A 20,042-nucleotide genomic window follows, 5' to 3' on the forward strand; every position below is an offset into this window, starting at 1 on the left:
AAAAAAAAAAAGATTCTATTTATTTATTTGAGAGAGAGAGAGAGAGAACACGAGCCAGGGGTCGAAGGAGGGGCAGAGGGAGAGGGTGAAGCAGGCTCCTGGCTGAGCAGGGAGCCCAATGCCAGGCGGGCTTGATCCCCGGAGTCCGGGATCGTGACCTGAGCCGAAGGTAGATGCTTAACCATCTGATCCACCGAGGCGTCCCTAATGTGTCATAATGTGCCATCTTCTTATGAGTCATGAAGTTCAGTCTCTTAAAGCTGGAAGCAACCTGATACCTTCAGGGTCAGAGAGCTTAGTTGACTCTGGAACATTTCTCATTCTAAAGAGGACTCTCCTCTCGGTGATGTCAGTGGGTGAGTGGGTCAGAGCGGTGTTGGAGGCTGTTTATCTGTATCTCCTACAGCAGCTGGTAGTTTCCCGTATCTTGGCAGAGTGTGTGTGAAAATGTGGCCTGGGTGTTTACTGGGGAAGGGACCCTGTTCAAAGGGTGTTCTTCACTGGTTCTGTCCCCTAGTAGTGAAGAGGGGCCTCTAGGACATTGTTGGAGGGCTCTAGCCTCAACTGTGGATTCTCCTGTGGTGAAAACTGGCTTGGGTCAGGTTGCAGAGAGCCTGCTTTTCCAGCTCACAGGAGCGAAGAGGGAAGACCAAGTGGATATCATCTAGCTCCAGAAACAACTTGGGAAAGGGCTGCCTCTCCCAAGATGCAGATTAAGAGGGATGAGGATAGAGGTAAATCTGCCTACGAGGGCCTGATCACCATGTAATCCATGGTGAGAAGTTGGGGCTTCATCCTAAAAGGGTTTACCGGGCATGTGACTTCCACTCAGTAGGTCTACTATGCCTCTTAGATTAATTCTGAGTAAGTCTCTTAGCTAACAGCCCTTGTTGAAGATAGTTCTTGTATCTTCTGGCTCTTTAAATAGCACGAAGAGTTCAGGCACCAGAGCCACATTAAGTAAATTTTAAATCCCAACTGCCGGTCATCAGCTGTGGAACCTTGGACTCCCACTACGCCTGTACCTCAGCCTTCTCATCTGTAAATGAGACTAATTATAGTACCAGCCTCACAGGGCTTCTGTGAGGATTACCCGAGTTACCACAGGCAAGGTTCTTAGAATAGTGTCCAGCTCTTAGTTTTTGCTCCACAAATGTTACTTATTATTATTATTATTTTTTATCATTGTTGGTGTGAGAAACAGCGTCTTTTTTTTTTTTTTAAAGATTTTATTTATTTATTTGACAGAGATAGAGACAGCCAGCGAGAGAGGGAACACAAGCAGGGGGAGTGGGAGAGGAAGAAGCAGGCTCACAGCAGAGGAGCCTGACGTGGGGCTCGATCCCATAACGCCGGGATCACGCCCTGAGCCGAAGGCAGACGCTTAACCGCTGTGCCACCCAGGCGCCCCAGAAACAGCGTCTTTAAAGGCAGAGTCTTGATCCCAGTAGCTCCATCCACCCAGATTCCAGTTGCCAACTTACTTACTCCTGCTCCTACCTCAAGACTCAGCTTTGGTACCATCTTTTTGAGGAAGCATTTTTTCCCTTTGTCCCTCCCTTCCTTGTGTTAACTGAGCCGCCCGTATCTTTCCTGGTAGTTACCTCACAGGCTTTTAAGTTGTCTGTTTACTTGTCTCCACTCTGGACTATAAATGCCTCGAGGCCAGAGACTGTGGGTTTTGTTCATGATTGCTTTTCTTTTTCCTGTTGTGCTTCTCATGACTTGTATTCGCTATATCCCTGAGGCCTACTATACAGCAGGTGTTTAGTTGGTGAATGCAGAGTAAATAAATGAACAGAAGGCCTCAATGTAATCACGAGGGCAACTTTTAACCTACCTAATGGAACAAATTATTTTGAAGCACATAGCAGCACACTAGTACGTAGCACCAGCAGGCTCCTAAAGTGATTCTAACTGGGTCATTGCTGACAGCACTTGCTACATATTGGTTAAGATGGCTATCGTGTAAAAATTCAATTTAGAAAAGGTTATAATTCAAACTCTTCACTAATTCATATTGCCCTTGTAGAATTTTGGGGAAATACTCTCCTGCCAGCTTTCTCAACATCAGTGCTATGGACAATTGGGATCATATAATTCTTCGTTGTAGAGGGCTGTCCTGTGAATTGTAGGAGAGTTAGCGACATCCCTGCTCTCTACCCCCTGAATGCCAGTAGCACCCAAGCCCTCAAAAAACTGCTGAAGACTTCAGACATTGCTACATGTCCCCTGGGGGTCAAAATCACCCCTGGTTGAGAACCACAGCTAAGATGCCAAGAAAATCATGATAATTTAGTGATCACTTTCACTAAATGCAAATTAGTTTATAACAAGTTACAAAAACAGAGTTCTTGGCAGTTACTTAGCAAAACAATTTGATTTTAGCTCCTGGCTTCTGACTTTTCAGACATAAGAATGGAGCAGATTTGAAGCTTACATGGCTTTGATCATTATCCTTGATTTATTAAATATGTTATGCTATCATTCTTTTATTAATCTGCCTGGAAGACTACGGATTCCATAGACTCACTTTCTGTTTTTTGACAGCATTCTGGCTATCGTTTTTCTTCATTTTTGCTTACCAGTTCACATGCTCTGGAGTTCCACTACCATAAAATTGGAATTACGTGACTTAATTAATATAAAGTGCATTAAGGCCCAGCAAGTGAAAATATTTAAACAGTAGCTGCTGTTATTAAATCCTAGGTTCCAGGTATATTTGGAATTCTCACAGCTTGTGTATTCTCTTAGAAGTGTGAGATGATGGATATAGTTTAGTGGTTTTGTCATCATTGTAACTTGTGTTTCTTATAAACACTTGGATTGCTTCCCTTGAAGACCTCAGTTTCTTTTTGAAATTCAGGCATCACTTCAGAAGAGATTGGGTGACTTAAAAGGAATAGCATGAGTAACAAGCTGGGAAGTGTGTGTTTTGCTGAAAGTGGCTTTGCATTTTTTAAATCAAGAAAGAAAAATGTCTAAGATTGAAGAAGATATGACTTACCTCCCCCATCCTTAATACATCTTGGCACTAGATATTCTTTTTTTTTTTTTTAAGTAATCTCTACCCCTAGCATGGGGCTCGAACTCACAACCCTGAGATAAAGAGTCATGTGCTCTAGCCAGACGCCCCTCGATATTCTTTTTATATCAGACACAGCAATAGAAGTCTCTGCCTCTGTTTTCAAAGTGAAAAGCAAAGGCAACTCCTAATTGCACTTACGGTTTAAGTACTCAGTATGTGATACATTCTGGTTGTGGACAGAAATTTCTGGGCTTAACAGATGCCAAAAGATTTGAGCTGGAGAAATCTAAAGTATGGGCCATGGAACAGCAGCATGCTCACCCTGGGAGCCTGTTGGAAATGCAGAATTTCAGGCACCCTCCCAGACCTACTGAATCACAGTCAGCTTTCTGACAAGACTCTCAGATGATTCATAGGCACATTAAAATTTAAGAAGCACTAGTCTGGTCTGGTTCAAAAGAACCACTTGAACATTTAAATAAATGTACCCATATGCCCAGGTGTTAACTTCAGAAATTCTTAACATATGCTTCTTGGGTGGGTCCAGGGTCTTAACTCCCCATGTGATTCTGATATACACCTCCAGGTTGAAGTTGAGAAGTACTGATCCCATCAAACTCCCACGTTCACAATTGTGAAGGCTGAAGTTCATGTGGCTAATTAGGGGGCAAAAACTGCTAATAAGTAGTAGCCTCTTTTATTGTTGTGAAGTAAAATACTTTTGCTGTGAAGTCATATTGCAAATATTCTTTTTTTTTTTAAAGATTTTATTTATTTATTTGACAGAGAGAGAGACAGCCAGCGAGAGAGGGAACACAAGCAGGGGGAGTGGGAGAGGAAGAAGCAGGCTCATAGCGGAGCCTGACGTGGGGTCGATCCCAGAACGCTGGGATCACGCCCTGAGCCGAAGGCAGACGCTTAACCGCTGTGCCACCCAGGCGCCCCCATATTGCAAATATTCTGAAGTTCCTAATTAACCAAATTCAGCTCCATCGCCGACTCTCACACATTTGTATTATTTGCCTTTCTTATGCTCACAAATTCCTCCCTGCCATCAGGAGTCTTATTTCCTGGCGTGGCATCAGAAAGCACCAATCACGCACAGAATTTTCAAATTTATAAATGCCTCCAGTGCATCTCCAGCTAAAAGGCTCATTTATTTTCCTATGTGTATGTTCAGGCCTCCCCTTTGAGACAGCACAGCGTAGCTGCTGAATGAGCCCGTATAGTCTTAAAGTACTTCTTCACCATGTGGCCTGTGGAAGTGATACCAGAGGGTGGAAACTCCAGGTGCCACGTTATGCTTCTAGTTGCTTGAAATGGCAAGGCGTTTCTGGAAGGCTAGTACTTCTGTTTGAAAAGAGCATTACTTCAGTCTTTTCAGAATGAATGTAGTCCCATAATATGTTCGAGGCTATGGCGGCCAGTACCTTGTATTGAAAAATAGTCAGATTGTTTTTACCTTTTAATGCTGCAAGGATGAAAAACCCCAGTTTCTAGTTGATAAAGGAAGAAAAGGATAAGAGAGCCCTGGGATGCTCTGGATTGGAATGTATTAACACATTTGAAGGTGGAATTAATTGCAGTGCTTTTATGTCAAAACCTAGTGGAAAGGTTTTTGAGATTAATCAACTTCCACACCAAGGCTACAATATTACTTTTTTTTTTTTTTTGCCTCGTTCATTACACAAAGACTATGAAGCATTTACCAACTTCTCAGGCACCCTGCTGAGAGGTACCTTGGGGAATAAGATGCTGTGATTCCTACTTTCGTCGTGTTTAGAGTCTAGAGGGACAGCAAGATGAAACTACAGACATAATTAATTTTTACACAAGGATAGTAAGTCTACAGAAATATACACCTACAAACACATTCTTTTCAATCTTTTCAACCTGACTTACCTTCTTTCCCCTGTACATTATGATCCCGAATTTCAAAACTCAGGTGTTGAAAATGGGACAGGCCTTGAGTATGTGGACAGGGGGGTGGGGGGGATAAATACACGTTTCCTTCCCATCCTCCCCTGCACCTCAGATGTCTTTTACTCAGTTGAATAAGTATTTGCTAAGCACCCACTCTGTATCAGATACTCCGTAGGCACAGAGGGTACAAGGAGGAATAGCTCCACCCTGCCTTCCCAATCCTCCCAGAATTAATCGCTTCCTGCCCTCCCATCCCTCTTTATCTGTGCTTGAGGCAGGCATGTGCAATGCGGGCATATGTCTTTCCTTGATGGGTTATGTGCTGCTTCTGAGTATAGAATTTTAAGAGGTCTGTCAACACTCAATAAAATTTTAATCTCAAAATTCTTCATCTAATAAGGATTGCCTTTCATTAAATCCTTGGACACCGTTTACGCAACCTTGTTCTTGCCTTCTCTCCACACACTTTAAAAAAAAACATGCCTTGCCACCATCAGCCCCGGGGTGGTAGTTTCTGTCTCCTTCTCCCACATTAGGATTTATAATTATTCTGGATAAGTGTGCAAATGAGAATATTTTGGATTCCTGGCCCCTTTCTTAGAAGGCAAAAGCTCTCAATCTACTTAGTAGGGGCTGAGAGCTCTGTGTAAGAAATCCAATTCTAAAAGATGAACTTGACCTTAATACCAAGTTGTGCAGCACTATTGGAAATTTTTTATTCTTTTCCTTTTGGACAAATGAATTCTATCCCTTATCACTCAGCTTCAGAATACATACCTGTAACACCCTCCTCTCTCTGTCGCAATGGGCTTGCTTCTTGTTTCAGAGAACACTTTCATGCCTGTGATCTCAGACAAAAGCGGCTGGCTGCTTCTCCCTTCTGCAAGGATTTACCATAAACGGGTAGGATTTCCCAGCCTGCCCTTCAGTGGGGCAATCACTAATGCAGACACCACTGAGAGGGCAGAAAGTCCACCTGAAGTGGAAACCCGAGGCTTTGGTTCCTGCTTCTATCATCTGCTTCTGTACGCCATCAGTGTGGTTCCTCCCTGTCTCAGAGAAACAGAAGGGAATGCAGAAATTGGGTTTTGGTGGGAGGTAAGCAGACAGGAGCCTCCTTGTAAGAAGGAGATTATGTGTCATCAGGCTCATTTGCATTTGCCCATCCCCCGCCTTCACAGTGCTGTAAGAACCTGCCATGGGAAAACAATTGAATTTACTCTACCGAAAGAATTCAGAAAGAACAGTTTGTAAACAAGGATCTTTCCACAGTTCCCAAACATTTTCTGTTAGGAGAGTGACCATAGGTTCCTAATTGCTGAAAGCAATGATGAGTATACATGAGGGTCCATTAGACCATTCTCTCTAGCATCATATATGTTAGAAATTTGCCTGAATATAAACTTTAAAAAGGAACAGTTGCAAGCTAATCAGATCCTTGCACACTGTTATTTGAAGCTCCATCGCCATGGGAAGTCTGAGATAGATGGCTTCTAAACCAGGCCCAACTCACTGTTTATTAAGAATAAAATAAGCGATTAGCTTCATAAACACAAAAGAAAACATGGAGGTTCATAAGGTATGTCTTACTGTGAATACTTTAAACATGCCAACTGCTGCTAAGACTGTGGTTGAGTGTTTAGTTTCATGGTGCCAAGTGCACACGATGCAACAGACAGTACAGCAAGGATGCAATGAATGCTGTGGGTCTTCCTGACTCACTTGGTTAAGAAACATCTCGATGTCAGGTTACTACGCCCTTTCTGTGACAAAAGAGGCAGGCTCCCATCCCACCTGAACTGCCTCAAAGTCTCCTTTATCTGGCGATTATGAAGTCAAGGTGACCCTGATCATATTGACTCAAAGCTGATTTGTACATTTACATCTCTACTCTATAGTCAGAAATAGTACTTGCCAGGACGGAAGCCTCGCTGGGAAACCAAAATAACCTCAGAAGGAATCAAAGAGCAGGAGGGGCCTGTATAGATAGGTCTGCAGAAGTATGAGTCTCCAGTGCTCCCACACTCTCTCTCCTGACCCCCAGCACGTACTAGCGGCAAGACTTACAAAGTTCCTGCTGCCAGCCAATGGGCCCTTTCTCCCCATCTGACCACGTCACAGTCATTCTACCTCACATCTGCACAGACGTGCGCCTGATATTTCCTACTTTTCTTTTTCCTCTGTTCCTTTCATCACAACTCTGTGAACGTACAAAGACAGGGACTATTTCTCCAGTAATATTTAGTGTGCAATGAGAATAATAGTGATTTGTCCAAGAGAAACCTCCTGTCACTTCATTCATACCCATGGAAAGTTGCTGGGCTTCCTTTAAGTCATATAAAAATATGCTAGATCCTTGCCTACCTTTTTTCTTTCTTTCAGCACACATATATTGAATAACTACTGCATACCAGGCTCTGTGCTAGGTGCCGGGGAGAAAATGTTATAGTCCCTGCCCTCATAGAGCCTAATCCAGTAGGAAACAGACGTGCATCTAATCCTCATTCAAGTAAATGTAACACCACCACTGTGATGAGGCTTGGAAGGAGACGCATATGGTGCTCTGATGTGGTCAGAGAGACAGAAGAAGGGCTGATTAGGCTGGGTTTTGAAGAAAGTAGGAGTGAGTCAGGCAGAGAATGGCTTGTGCACAGGCCTCTGGGGGCCAGAGCAAGGGCGAAGTCCACAGGGGGATTGAAACCCCAAAGGACGGGGTGTAGGATCCGGAGGCGGTATAGGAAAAGACCACAGGCAAGACTGCTGCTAGCCGTCAGGCTCCCTCAGACTGATTATTTAAAGCACTCCTAACTCCTAGAAGATGCAGCCTAAGCTAAACTGTTGAGTGAGTCCAATGTGGCCTGGATTGTAGCCCCCCACTTACCACCGCAGCCAGGCCTCCTGTGCCACTACAAATTACACAGCGGTGTGTGGTGGCTTAGCGCTACACACAGGCAGGGGCCAGACCCTGTGGGGCCTTGGAGCATGTGTAACGAACTGTGTTTTTATTGTAAGAGCAAGGAGAAGCAAGAAAATGGATGGGTGGATTCACATTTGCGGTGACCTCTCTGGCTGTTTACGGACCACAGAAAAACATCACCAACTTACAGAAATCCACTGTGAGTTAATTGTCCCCCCACCCCTTTCTTGGTGAGTCAGGCTTCCCCAGGAACCCAACTGCGAAAATACCTTTTTTTGGGTTAGAAGACTGGAACTCGGGGCAAAGCGGCTTCCGCTGGTCAGGAAGTATTTCCCTGCCTTTTTGGCTCTCGTGGGCCTTGCAGTGTGCCCAGATTTGCAACGGTGCGCTCAACTCAATCTGAGGATCTCTGTTTTGGTGAACTTCTATTGCCAACCCTGCAGTTGATGGGTTTGGACGTAATTACTAACCTGTCTATTCCCTAGCTTGCTTGTGTGTAGACTGAAATGTATTTTTCAAGATCTGTCCTAGCTCTAAAATTCTGTGATCAGCCAAGTTTTTTGGCTTTTTTCCCCCCTTCAGGAACTTGTGCTAAAACTATAGTTCTAGCTAGCTGAATCATGTTGGCACATTCGGGCACATTCCTGCGTCCACACCTGCTGGTAACCACCTTGCTTCGGAGAGAAACCAGAATGCCGAGGGATCTCCCAGAACGATCCTTCGTTGCTGACCCCAGTTGGAAGAATATTGAGAATGAGTGGGTGTGGGGGAGGGGGGTTGGAATCCTGAAGCTGCTTAACAATACACAAGGGGCTGTATTATGAATTGCTGTCATGTTTACATCAGCTGGCACCCTTTTCTCTCCCCTAGACCCCTTTGAATATGTTTCTTCTCCGGGCCTCAGTTTTTTCATCTGTGTAATGGGACGGAAGCTATTTATCTTTGAACACTCTGCTACAGGATTCTGTGATGGGGTTGTAAACCTTTTCACAACTGTCAATATTTCCAGTAGAATTTTTTTTTTTAAAGATTTTATTTATTTATTCGACAGAGATAGAGACAGCCAGCGAGAGAGGGAACACAAGCAGGGGGAGTGGGAGAGGAAGAAGCAGGCTCATAGCAGAAGAGCCTGATGTGGGGCTCGATCCCATAACACCGGGATCACGCCCTGAGCTGAAGGCAGACGCTTAACCGCTGTGCCATCCAGGCGCCCCTCCAGTAGAATTTTTAACCGTTACATTTATTTACTCAGTTACTTACGGAATAGGATGTATATGTATGTAGGTATATGTTTTTATCTCATAATAGATAAACATATTGAATGCTTTTGACTTGTTAAACTAGGTCCTATTTCCATCAAGGATAGAAAATTACATTCCCTCTCTCCCTCTGTCCCCTCTCCCCTCTCTGTCCTTCTCCCTCCCTCTCTCTTCCTGCCTCCCTTCCTCCCACCCTTTCTCATCCGGGGACTACCACTCTGTGAAACTCCACCCATCAGAGCCCAGTGACAATTGTCCCCATGATAGCTGGGGTAGCATATTTATGGGAGTTTTTGCCTAAAAGTTCCTGGGCTTTATTGTGACTGGCGTGACTAAGAGCCCAGCTGTTGCCTAAAAAACTTCACTCATCTCAGACGAGAGCTGGCTCCCAAGTTCCTGCGCTCACTGGAAAATGAAATTAAGCTCTAGAGGGTGGTGTATGTGTTTTATTTTCCTCCAAGTGTAAGCAGGTTCCAAGGCATTAGAGTGGTACAAATTTTACTCTTTGTTAGAATGGAATGGCGCTTAAGAAGAATAAGGAAGAAAACCATTTCTGCTCTGAGTAACTTTGTTCATTTTTTCCAGCTTGGAAACTTGGTTACTTTCTAATTATAGATTGTAGCTGGGCGTGTTGTAAGCTAAAACCAGTTCTATAGGGCTGTGTGCTCTGTTCTCTTCCCTTCAGCATGAGCAACAGGAACAGGTGAAAAGCAAATTTGGAGTTGCTTGAGTCAGGCCTGGATTTTTTGTTGTTCTTTGTCCTGGGCTTTATTTAGACATTCAGCGTAGATGCCTACTTTGCTTGTCCAGAGGAAAATAGACAAAGCTCGGCATACTTTTTATTATATATGCTTCACCTCACGAATTATTTTAATAGGTATTCTAGAAAGAACTGAGTAGGATACTTTGCTAGTTTGCTACCAATCAACCATCTTTTATTTGCAGTTTATGCAAAGCAGTTTCCTTAAACTTGAACCTTCCACTCTATAGTTTTTTGGGTTAATGTTGATCTTTGCTTTTCTTTACAGCTCAAAATATTTGGGTGAAACTAATAAACAAATGGGAATAAACTATCCACGATGCTGCTACCCAGTGTAACTGCTCTAGTCTTTCAGTATAACTTCTTTCGGAATCTTTTGAGAGCTAGGAATGAGATTTATTAATCGGTGACAGCTTCTGGGCCTCTCCACTCAGTTTCCTTACCACCTGCTAAAAAAGATTTTGCTTTTGCCCTGTCCAGTTCTTCCCTTCTCCAGGCCTATAATTGTCTTTCCCAGATCTGGGCAGAAGGTACGGCATAACCCAGATAAAATTTTAAAACAGAAAAAATACAGAGTGACTCTGTGGACCTAGATGGTAAAGAACTGGTGAAGGACAGACAGAATAGTTCAATTGCTGGATGCTGGGAAAGCTTGCAGGAGGGGGGTGGTGCACGTTGCCAAAGGAGGACCTGGAGAATTGGCAGGGAACCAAGATTTGGGTGGGAGAAGGAAAAGCTTCGCTGCGGCATATGAATCGCAATTGCGTTAATGTTATTGGAGAGACGATGGAGGTAAAGATGGGCGGTTGTAGCTGGCCTGTGCCAAGCCTGGGTCATAGACCAGGGAGCAGTTGCTTTTATATTTTTATATATTCCTTCCTTATATGTTTATTTCTGATTACAAAATAATGTACTAATTGTAAAAAATTTCCACTTCTCGGCTACATAACATATATAAATCCACCTAACAGAGAAAATGGATTGATTACTTTTACCCACTCGATATATTACTAATATCTTTCCATAGTATTGAGTACTGAGCTGCATATACCACCTCTAGCAAATTGGTGGCCATATACATTTTTTCAAAAAGTTTTTTTTTTTTTTTAAGATTTTATTTATTTATTTGACAGAGATAGAGACAGCCAGCGAGAGAGGGAACACAAGCAGGGGGAATGGGAGAGGAAGAAGCAGGCTCATAGCGGAAGAGCCTGATGTGGGGCTCGATCCCATAACGCCGGGATCACGCCCTGAGCCGAAGGCAGACGCTTAACCGCTGTGCCACCCAGGCGCCCCTCAAAAAGTTTTTAATCATAAATACTACTCGTGAAGATTGTTACACCTCAGTCTTTGCATTTATATTTATTTCCTTCGACTCTGTTCTGAGGAGGATATTTATTGCCTGGAAGGGGATGAATATTTGCAAGAGTTTTGAATGAAATAAGAAACTTACTGGGGCGCCTGGGTGGCTCAGTCGTTAAGCGTCTGCCTTTGGCTCAGGGTGTGATCCCAGAGTCCTGGAATCAAGCCCCGCATCAGGCTCCTCTGCTGGGAGCCTGCTTCTCCCTCTCTCACTCCCCCTGCTTGTGTTCCCTCTCTCGCTGGCTGTCTCTCTCTCTGTCAAATAAATAAACAAAATCTTAAAGAAACTTACTATTACAGGGTTTAACTCTAAATTATGTCCTGCTACACTACTCTTACCACTGTTAATTCCATGCAATATAATAAGAATTTCTAACTTTTCCAAAGCAGTTTCACATGGATTGTATCCCTGATTTTGCCCATTAAGGTACGTGATACTTCTACTCTTATTTGAAACTATTTCAGATAGCTTTTGTGTTTCCGAAGGCAGGATCAGAGCTAAAATGTAAAGGGGTTTTTAAAAAAGAATCTTAGTTATCCCGAATATGAACCCTACAATGAGTGTCAATCCTTCATCTGTTCTATTTCAGAGAAAGTAAGCTCTTGGCATCACCTCCCATTCCCGTTTTCCCCCATCCCTCATTTCGAAATCAGTCACGTTGATATTCAGAGTGTGATGAAAACACCCTGACCCTCATTGTCCTTCCCAAGGAAAATGCTCGTGAAGCCTGTTGTGAGGGTAAAAAGTTAGTAACTCACGGTACTTGCTGACCACAAATATCATATTAAGGTCTCTGTGTACACAGTGGGTTGGGGTGGCAGTGGGGGCCATGACACCCAGTCCTTCTCACTTACGAAATACTCCGTAGCTTTCCTCTTTCTTATCAACAGTAGTGTAACCTTTGGCTCATGAAACAATGAAGCCAGAAGCTTTGTGCTTGGAAATTTCAGTTGACAACCCACCTCCTAATGACACTTTCGGCCCTTTTAAAGGATTATAATGGAGTCTCTGTGCCAGGAGTCGTAGACTCAGCTGCCTCCGTGGGCCAGGCCGGTTATGTAAGAGAGCAGTGCAGGGTGGCCGCGAGATGGGCAGTGATGAATGGTGGCTCAGGGAGGACCTCCGTGTCAGAGATGCAGTAGATGGGGGTGGGGACACGGGGCTAATTGGAGAGCATCTGTTCTATCTGGAAGAGAAGGTGCTTCAGCCAGTCGTTGACATGTGGAAAAGTGTTGTTAGAGTTTCTCGTTTACAGGAGAAGCTAGAAATCCCAAGTTGTATGGATTTTTTCCACACGTTGGGATTCAAATAAAAGTTTTTTTAAACACTGTACCATCCAAACACCAATGTGACGGTAGACTGGGTCTGGCCCATGGAGGCTATCATGGGACCTCTACATAGATCCGTTGTGGCAGCTTCTATGAGGATTTAAATAAACCCGAAGAGCTGGGAAAACACGTGAGCGCTGTCCTGGAGCCCAGGATGTAATGAAGCGAAACAGCCCCTCCGAAAGAGGCGGTCTCTTTCAATTTTAAAAGTTGCTTAGCTCTTTGCCGCATTTGCTGTGAGCATGAAGAACGTTCTCTGCAATCGGACTGTCGATGTTCCAGCTAATGTCAGTATCGCTCTGCGGGGACACACGGTGATCGAGAAAGGCCCCACAGGATCCTGTGGGGGGTGTCAGTCACATCAGTGTAGACACTGCGTCTCCTTGGAAGGAGAAAGAAGAGGCTCAGGGTTGACAAACGTGGGGGAGGAGAAAGGGACAGGCTCCTGTTCGCACTATCTGTGGTCACGTACAGAACGTGATCAAGGGCGTTGCCCTGGCATCTCCACCTATGCGGCTTCCCCAGCAATGTCGTTATCTGGAAGAATGGTTCTCTTGCTGAAATACAAAATCTCGTGTGTGAAAACTACATCCGCAGGGTTCGGAGGAGGCCAGGCCTTGCTTGCTCAGTGTCCCAAGCTCGGGAGAATGAGTTCATTCTTGAAGGAAGCGACCTTGAACATGTATCAAATTCAGCTGCTCCGGTTCAGCAAACCGCAACGGTTGGAAACAAAGATACAAACAAAAAGTCTGGATGGTACCCGTGTTTCTGAAAAAGGAACCGTTCAGCGCCGTGATGAGTAAGACCGAAGTTGTCCAGCTATAGAATCAGCAAGATGCCAGATGATTCCTCAGACTTATTTGTGATATGTTTTAAAATGCAATGAAAACCCTGTATGGATTTTGTGGGGAGAAATGTCTTTGAAAATTGTGGGCCTCCAATAAGATGGACTGACCAGTTTGGTGGGAGCCCGACTTCCCAAGTGTCAGTCTTGGCTCCCACTATTTTCTCACCTCCATGCCTCAGTTTCTTCATTTGAGAAGTGAATTAACAGTACCTACCTCATTGTGTTATGAGGATTAAATGAGACAATTTAGATAAAATGCTAAGTACTCAGCGTGTGACTTGACTCCTCCTCACCGTCCTCATCTTGACATCCTGCCGCTGTCGGTGCTGACCTAGCCTCCCTCTTTTCTTCTTATTCCAGATTCCTGAGCCCCTTCAACATGATCCTTGGAGGCATTGTAGTGGTGCTCGTGTTCACGGGGTTCGTGTGGGCGGCCCACAACAAAGACATCCTCCGCCGGATGAAGAAGCAGTATCCCACGACATTTGTCATGGTGGTCATGTTGGCTAGCTACTTCCTCATATCCATGTTCGGGGGAGTCATGGTCTTCGTGTTTGGCATCACTTTTCCTTTGCTGCGTAAGTGAACCTCAGTCTTCTTTTCTTGTGCCATTAAAAAAAAAAAAGTAGGAGAGGTTGTTCATTGGGAATTACCTAACCTGTTCCTTATGTGTGTTGGCATGTCTGCAAAATTATCAGAATTTTCTGCCACAGCAGATCAAGGCCTGACAGTTCACTAATTCCGCAGGTATATATTGAGTGCCTGCTGTCTGCCAGACACTCTTCAGGGGATACAACATTGCACAAAAGAAACACAAGTCCCAAGTCCCATGGCAAGAAATTTGCACAGCCTCCAACAGCCTCCAGATTTGTCGAATATTCGAGTCTGTTCTCAGTCTTTAAGTGCCATTCATACTGTCATGAAACAGAATGAATGTATTTCATTTGGAAGTAAACTATTTAGTCTCTGCTTACTCATAAATCATGTTTAGTGTCAGAGTGCCCTAAGTCTGTAAGAATAATTGGCCCAGAATACAGTTACCAAATACTCCGATTTTGGTGGAGAGAATTAGATATTTTTTAAATTTTACATGCATCATTTACTGAGATCCCAAACACTTGAAACCTGCACTAGAGAACAGATATAATCCCAGTCTCATCAGCAGAAATCTAATTAAAATTCTATTGTACTAAGCGACAGGAAGATCCCTTTAACTTTTAATAGCATTTCGCATGTGCATTTATTTCATTAAATAAAATCAGTTGCTTGTTTGGAGTGATGTTAGATTAAGCCCAGAATACTTATGGATGAATCCCACACCTTATTGGACAAAACATTTGTTTTTGTTTTTAAATATTTAAGTAAACTCTATGCCCAATGTGGGGCTCGAACTCATGACCCTGAGATTAAGAGTCCCATGCTCTTCCAACTGAGCCAGCCAGGCGCTCCTTATTGGACAAAATATTTGATTCAGCAAATTCAGACTATTTGAAATATTCCTGAAGTTTTCCTTATGTGCTAGAGGCTTAGTATTTTAAAGATTCTGCTTTGACACACAGCTTGTTAACTTCAGTACCTTTCCACCTCAGGGCCTGAGACAGGCCAGTGTAATGAAATAGATCATAGGTAGAGAGTGAAGGGTCCAGAGTTCTATTCCTAGACCTGCTAGAAACTAGCCATGTGATTTGGATCAGGTATCATACATGGGCTGCAGTTCACTCATCTATAAAATAAGGAAATTAGGGGCGCCTGGGTGGCACAGCAGTTAAGCGTCTGCCTTCGGCTCAGGGCGTGATCCCGGCATTATGGGATCGAGCCCCACATCAGGCTCCTCCGTTATAAGCCTGCTTCTTCCTCTGCCACTCTCCCTGCTTGTGTTCCCTCGCTCGCTGGGGGTCTCTATCTCTGTCGAATAAATAAATAAAATCTTTAAAAAAAATAAAATAAAATAAGGAAATTAGACAGGATTAGTGACTCTTAGTCCTTGATGATTGTCAGAATCATACAGGACACTTTTAAAAAATACAGATTACCCAGCCATATCCCTTAGAGATGCTGATTCTGTGAGTTGACAGGGGTGCTCCCCAAACCTGTATTTTTAGAAAGCTCCTCTGTGGTTTCCAAAGGCCGGTCTAGGCTGGGGGTCTCCAGATAGAATGCCCCTCAGTATTTCTCAAGATGAGGGTCCAAGGTCACATATGTGAGAATCATCCCGAGTGAATATTGGCTTTTTACATCGTGGAACTTTACCTCAGTCTTACTGGTCTGAATTTTGGGTGGTGGACACCTGGAATTTGCCTCCTTTTAACAGGCTCTCTTCATGAATTATATGTGCATAGAAGTTTGAAAATCACTGATGGAGATCACCTGCTGTGCCTGTTTAAAATACAGATTCCCAGGCCCCTCCCTTTATGGTTCTGTGCAGGAGGTCCAGGAGAGGGGCCAGGGAATGTTTCTTAGTAAACAAACGTGAGTAATTCTAAGTGATGAAGCGAATTTGGGGAGCCTCGAGGTACCTGAGATCTATAGAACCGTTAGTTTTTATCTATACATCCATACCCAGCACTTTGGAAAACTACCCCTCCAGAGGCCCATCCTAGGTGGACTTCACCCGCATGCTTCCTGCAGGAAGATAATCTGTGAGCAGAGCATGAGTTCCTCTCTGGAAAACTTGGTGTAAGTCGGGTTTTATGTACAATGGAATCATGTTGATTCACTGTGAAGTTCAAGGCATTTAAGTAGCAGCAGAAAGGTATCCAGGGGGTGTCAAGTGAGAGGGTGTAGTTGCCAGATTTGGGTCCTTCCTGCTGAATACTTTTTCCTTCACACACAAAGAACACTTAATACATGACTTTACGAAGAAGAGCTTCAGACCAAGTCCAAGGATCCGTTTGAGGACTTGGATCCATTAGAGAACCGGACTGCTCTACAGCTAACTGAGGCGGTTTCCCCAAAGTGTGAAGACAGGGAGCGTAAGGTTGTTGCTTCTGTGCTAATCAGGTTTCACTTCCCCGCAGTGATGTTCATCCATGCATCCTTGAGACTTCGGAACCTCAAGAACAAACTGGAGAATAAAATGGAGGGAATAGGCTTGAAGAGGACACCGATGGGCATCGTCCTAGATGCCCTAGAACAGCAGGAAGAAAACGTCTCCAAGATCGCTGACTATATCAGCAAAGTGAAGGAGTAAATACCGCTGACCTGCTGACAGGGCTGCGGCAGAAGTCAAGTTGGTTTGCCCTTATCCAGACCTACTTCCCATTTGTGTTCTCGAAATAGGAGGTGCCTGTACCATCCACCTACCTGTGGGAGCATGCATGTATAGGCCCAACTGTTCACATCTCCGACGTGACAGAGGGAAGCCCTCAGAAACCACAAGAAAACTACCCTCCTATTATGCCTGACGTGTCCAGTGTGTTTATGCAAACTGATAGGAAATGGATCACACTTATTTCTGTAGAGAAATAAAAGAAAAAGAATTTTGCATTGTACAGCAACAGTACTGTTAACTTGTAGGAAAAAACTAATTGTAAAGTATCAATGCAATATGAGTAAATGAAAAAAAAAAAACCTGTTAAAGTAGATGTCACACGTTAGCCTGTTTTAATCCCCCCCCCACCCCGCCCCAGCGTCCTCCTCCAAAAATACTCCTGGGACTAGAATATGTACGGTCTAAGCTAGTTTAGCTTTTATTATTATTCTTTTAGAATCAAAGGTGATCTGTATTTTGCCGCCTGTTTGACATGCAGTGGAAACTGGATAAACCAGTTGTTTTTATTTTGTTTACAAATATAAAGATAGCTGTTTAGGAGAATACTTTGTCCAATTTTTGTAAACTTTTGAAAATGCTAGTAATGCCTTTTCACTAGCAGGTATTTGTTGCAACCTAAATGTCATCTTCCTTGAAGTTATAGCTACATAGCCTATATTATTCTTGACGGTCTTGTTAAAAAAAGCAACAACAAAAAAATGAAACTTGGGTTCTGTTTATATTGCACATTTTGTGTTGTCTTGACAAAAAGTTGTCCAAGATAATGTTTCCTATATTTTTTTCACTGTTTAGTTTTTAACTGGAACGTTGAGAAAGAAGGAAATCAGTGTACATTGTGTTATTTCTTAGGGGCACAAAGAGAACAATAATGGTTGATCTTTTGAAATCTGAAAGGCATCTGTAGATGACCAAGCAAAAAGGCTTATGAAAATGGGAGTCTTCGGTGGCTTCTGCACTTCATAAAAATGTTAGATAGCACTGGTTACGACTGTTACGTTTCCATGGATAGGCATTAGAATCAAGATAGCATGAGTTTATATATCCTGTTACTTTCTCCCTTTTATTTCTCATGTATTTAGAAATAGATACACAATGTTTTGCCTGCCAATTGAGTGATTTCATAGATGAACAGAAAACATTTGGGTTTCCCTAACACTGAATCATGAGGACAACTGGAGCAGTACTTAGACTCTCTGTATGTCCTCAAGTAAGAGGCAACAGCATATGCTGCTTCTGATCTGTCTTGCGTTTCAATTTCTCAGCCAACCTGCAGCCTTCATCTCCAGCACAGTGATAGCACCATGACTTCGTAGACGTGGTGTCGACTTTGTACCTTACCCAAATACGGAGAATAAAATTTATCAAAGATTTTTATTTGTGAGACTTTGTTTAATGCACATCTGTTGCTAACTATCTGGGATACGTGGTGACAGCCCTCTAAACGACGAGGACGTGCTGTACGGCCAAAACCACTCCGCTGGTGTTTCAAATACAGTAGTCTCTCCCCGCCCCCATGTCCCCATCCATGCTTTTGCTTTCCATGGTTTCAGTGACCTGCAGTCAGCCTCGGTCCAGACGCAGATGATCCTCCTTCTGACACGTCATCAGGGGGTCAAGGGTAGACAAACACTACATCACAATGCCCACGCCATTCCCCTCATTTCATCTCCACAGGAGGCATTTTTCTCATTTCACACCATCACAGAGGAAGGGTGAGTACGTACAAGATAATTTTGAGAGACCACATTCACATAACTTTTATTACAGCATATTATTATTGTTCTAGCCTATTATTAGTTCTTGTTGTTAATCTCTGTGCCTAATTTATAAGTCAAGCTTTGTCGTAGACGCGTACAGGAAAAAACAGTGTATATGTAGGGGGTTCAGTACTGTCTGTGGTTTCAGGCATCCACTGGGGTTCTTGGAACATATCCCCACTGGATAAGGGGTGGGGGAAACTATGGTACTGTTTAATAATACTTTAATACTTTATTAATTTCCAGCCAGAATAAAATTGAATTCTAATGGGATCCTTTTTTAAACCTGACATATTTGAGCCCTTTCCATTTTCTACCTTAATTCTGTGGACTGAATACAATCTATTTGGAAAAAGTGACAAAGAAAAAATATACTCATTATATTACTAATGGTTGGTGGTCAGTTCTGGAAGGAAAATAATATAAAAATTTAGCATGTAAGAGCTGTAAATTATTGCATTATAAAAACAAGTTAAGGGGCGCCTGGCTGGCTCGGTCAGTAGAGCGTGTGGCTCTTGATCTCAGGGTTGTGAGTTCAAGCCCCATATTGGGTGTAGACATTACGTAAAAATAAAATTGTAAAAAAAAATTTAAAAACACCTTAAAATCTTCAACTAACATTTTTAGGGTAGGAGTGGGTAGATGGAAAAAGCATAAGTAAGCTGCTTCACCTGTCTCTTGACAAAAATCTGTAGTGAAGAAGTAAGCTATAAATTTGGATCAACTTTTCTCTTTGCTCATCTAAAATTAAAGCCCTCTTTTAGGACTATTAGCACTTTTTAGAAATTCCTGACTTTATTAATACTGTGGCTATATAAGTAAGCGCAGAAGGGCTTTCAAGAACTTCAACTACTAACATATAGTAGGCTTTTCGACATGTTTAGAGCACTATGTCCCATCAGCGGTTAGCCTCTCAATGTAGAATATGCTAGACACTTAGTTCATTTACAGCAGCGTTTTTTTTTAATGTTTTTTTATTATGTTAGTCACCATACAGTACATCCCTGGTTTCCGATGTAAAGTTCGATGATTCATTAGTTGTGTATAACACCCAGTGCACCATGCAATACGTGCCCTCCTTACTACCCATCACCAGTCTATCCCATTCCCCCACCCCCCTCCCCTCTGAAGCCCTCAGTTTGTTTCTCAGAGTCCATATTCTCTCATGTTTCATTCCCCCTTCCGATTACCCCCCCTTTCTTTATCCCTTTCTTCCCCTACCGATCTTCCTAGTTCTTATGTTCCATAGATGAGAGAAATCCTATGATAATTGTTTTTCTCTGCTTGACTTATTTCACTTAGCATTATCTCCTCCAGTGCCGTCCATGTTGCAGCAAATGTTGAGAATTCGTTCTTTCTGATAGCTGAGTAATATTCCATTGTATATATGGACCACAGCTTCTTAATCCAGTCATCTGTTGAAGGGCATCTCGGCTCCTTCCACGATTTAGCTATTGTGGACAATGCTACAGCAGCGCTTTCTTAACTATCCTGCTTGGCACGCAAGGATGTTTTACAGAAACAGTAACACAGGAGGAAAAATCCGCTCAGCCATGGGCTATTGTAAAATCAGTTACCTGATTGAAACT

General features: G+C 43.2%; 1 protein-coding gene across 1 annotated transcript in view; it reads left to right on the plus strand.

The window, feature by feature from the left end:
* Window positions 1-18,068, plus strand: part of ARL6IP5 (ADP ribosylation factor like GTPase 6 interacting protein 5) — a 21,381-nt gene extending 3,313 nt beyond the window's left edge. The window contains exons 2-3 of the mRNA XM_002924400.4: window positions 13,786-14,003; window positions 16,443-18,068. Coding sequence (XP_002924446.1) covers window positions 13,786-14,003; window positions 16,443-16,615 — 391 coding nt within the window. The 3' untranslated portion in view covers window positions 16,616-18,068. The remainder of the gene's footprint in view (window positions 1-13,785; window positions 14,004-16,442) is intronic.
* The last annotated feature ends 1,974 nt before the right edge of the window (window positions 18,069-20,042 follow it).

The sequence above is a fragment of the Ailuropoda melanoleuca genome, chromosome 4 (genome assembly GCF_002007445.2).
Source record: "Ailuropoda melanoleuca isolate Jingjing chromosome 4, ASM200744v2, whole genome shotgun sequence".
NCBI classification, from domain to species: domain Eukaryota; kingdom Metazoa; phylum Chordata; class Mammalia; order Carnivora; family Ursidae; genus Ailuropoda; species Ailuropoda melanoleuca.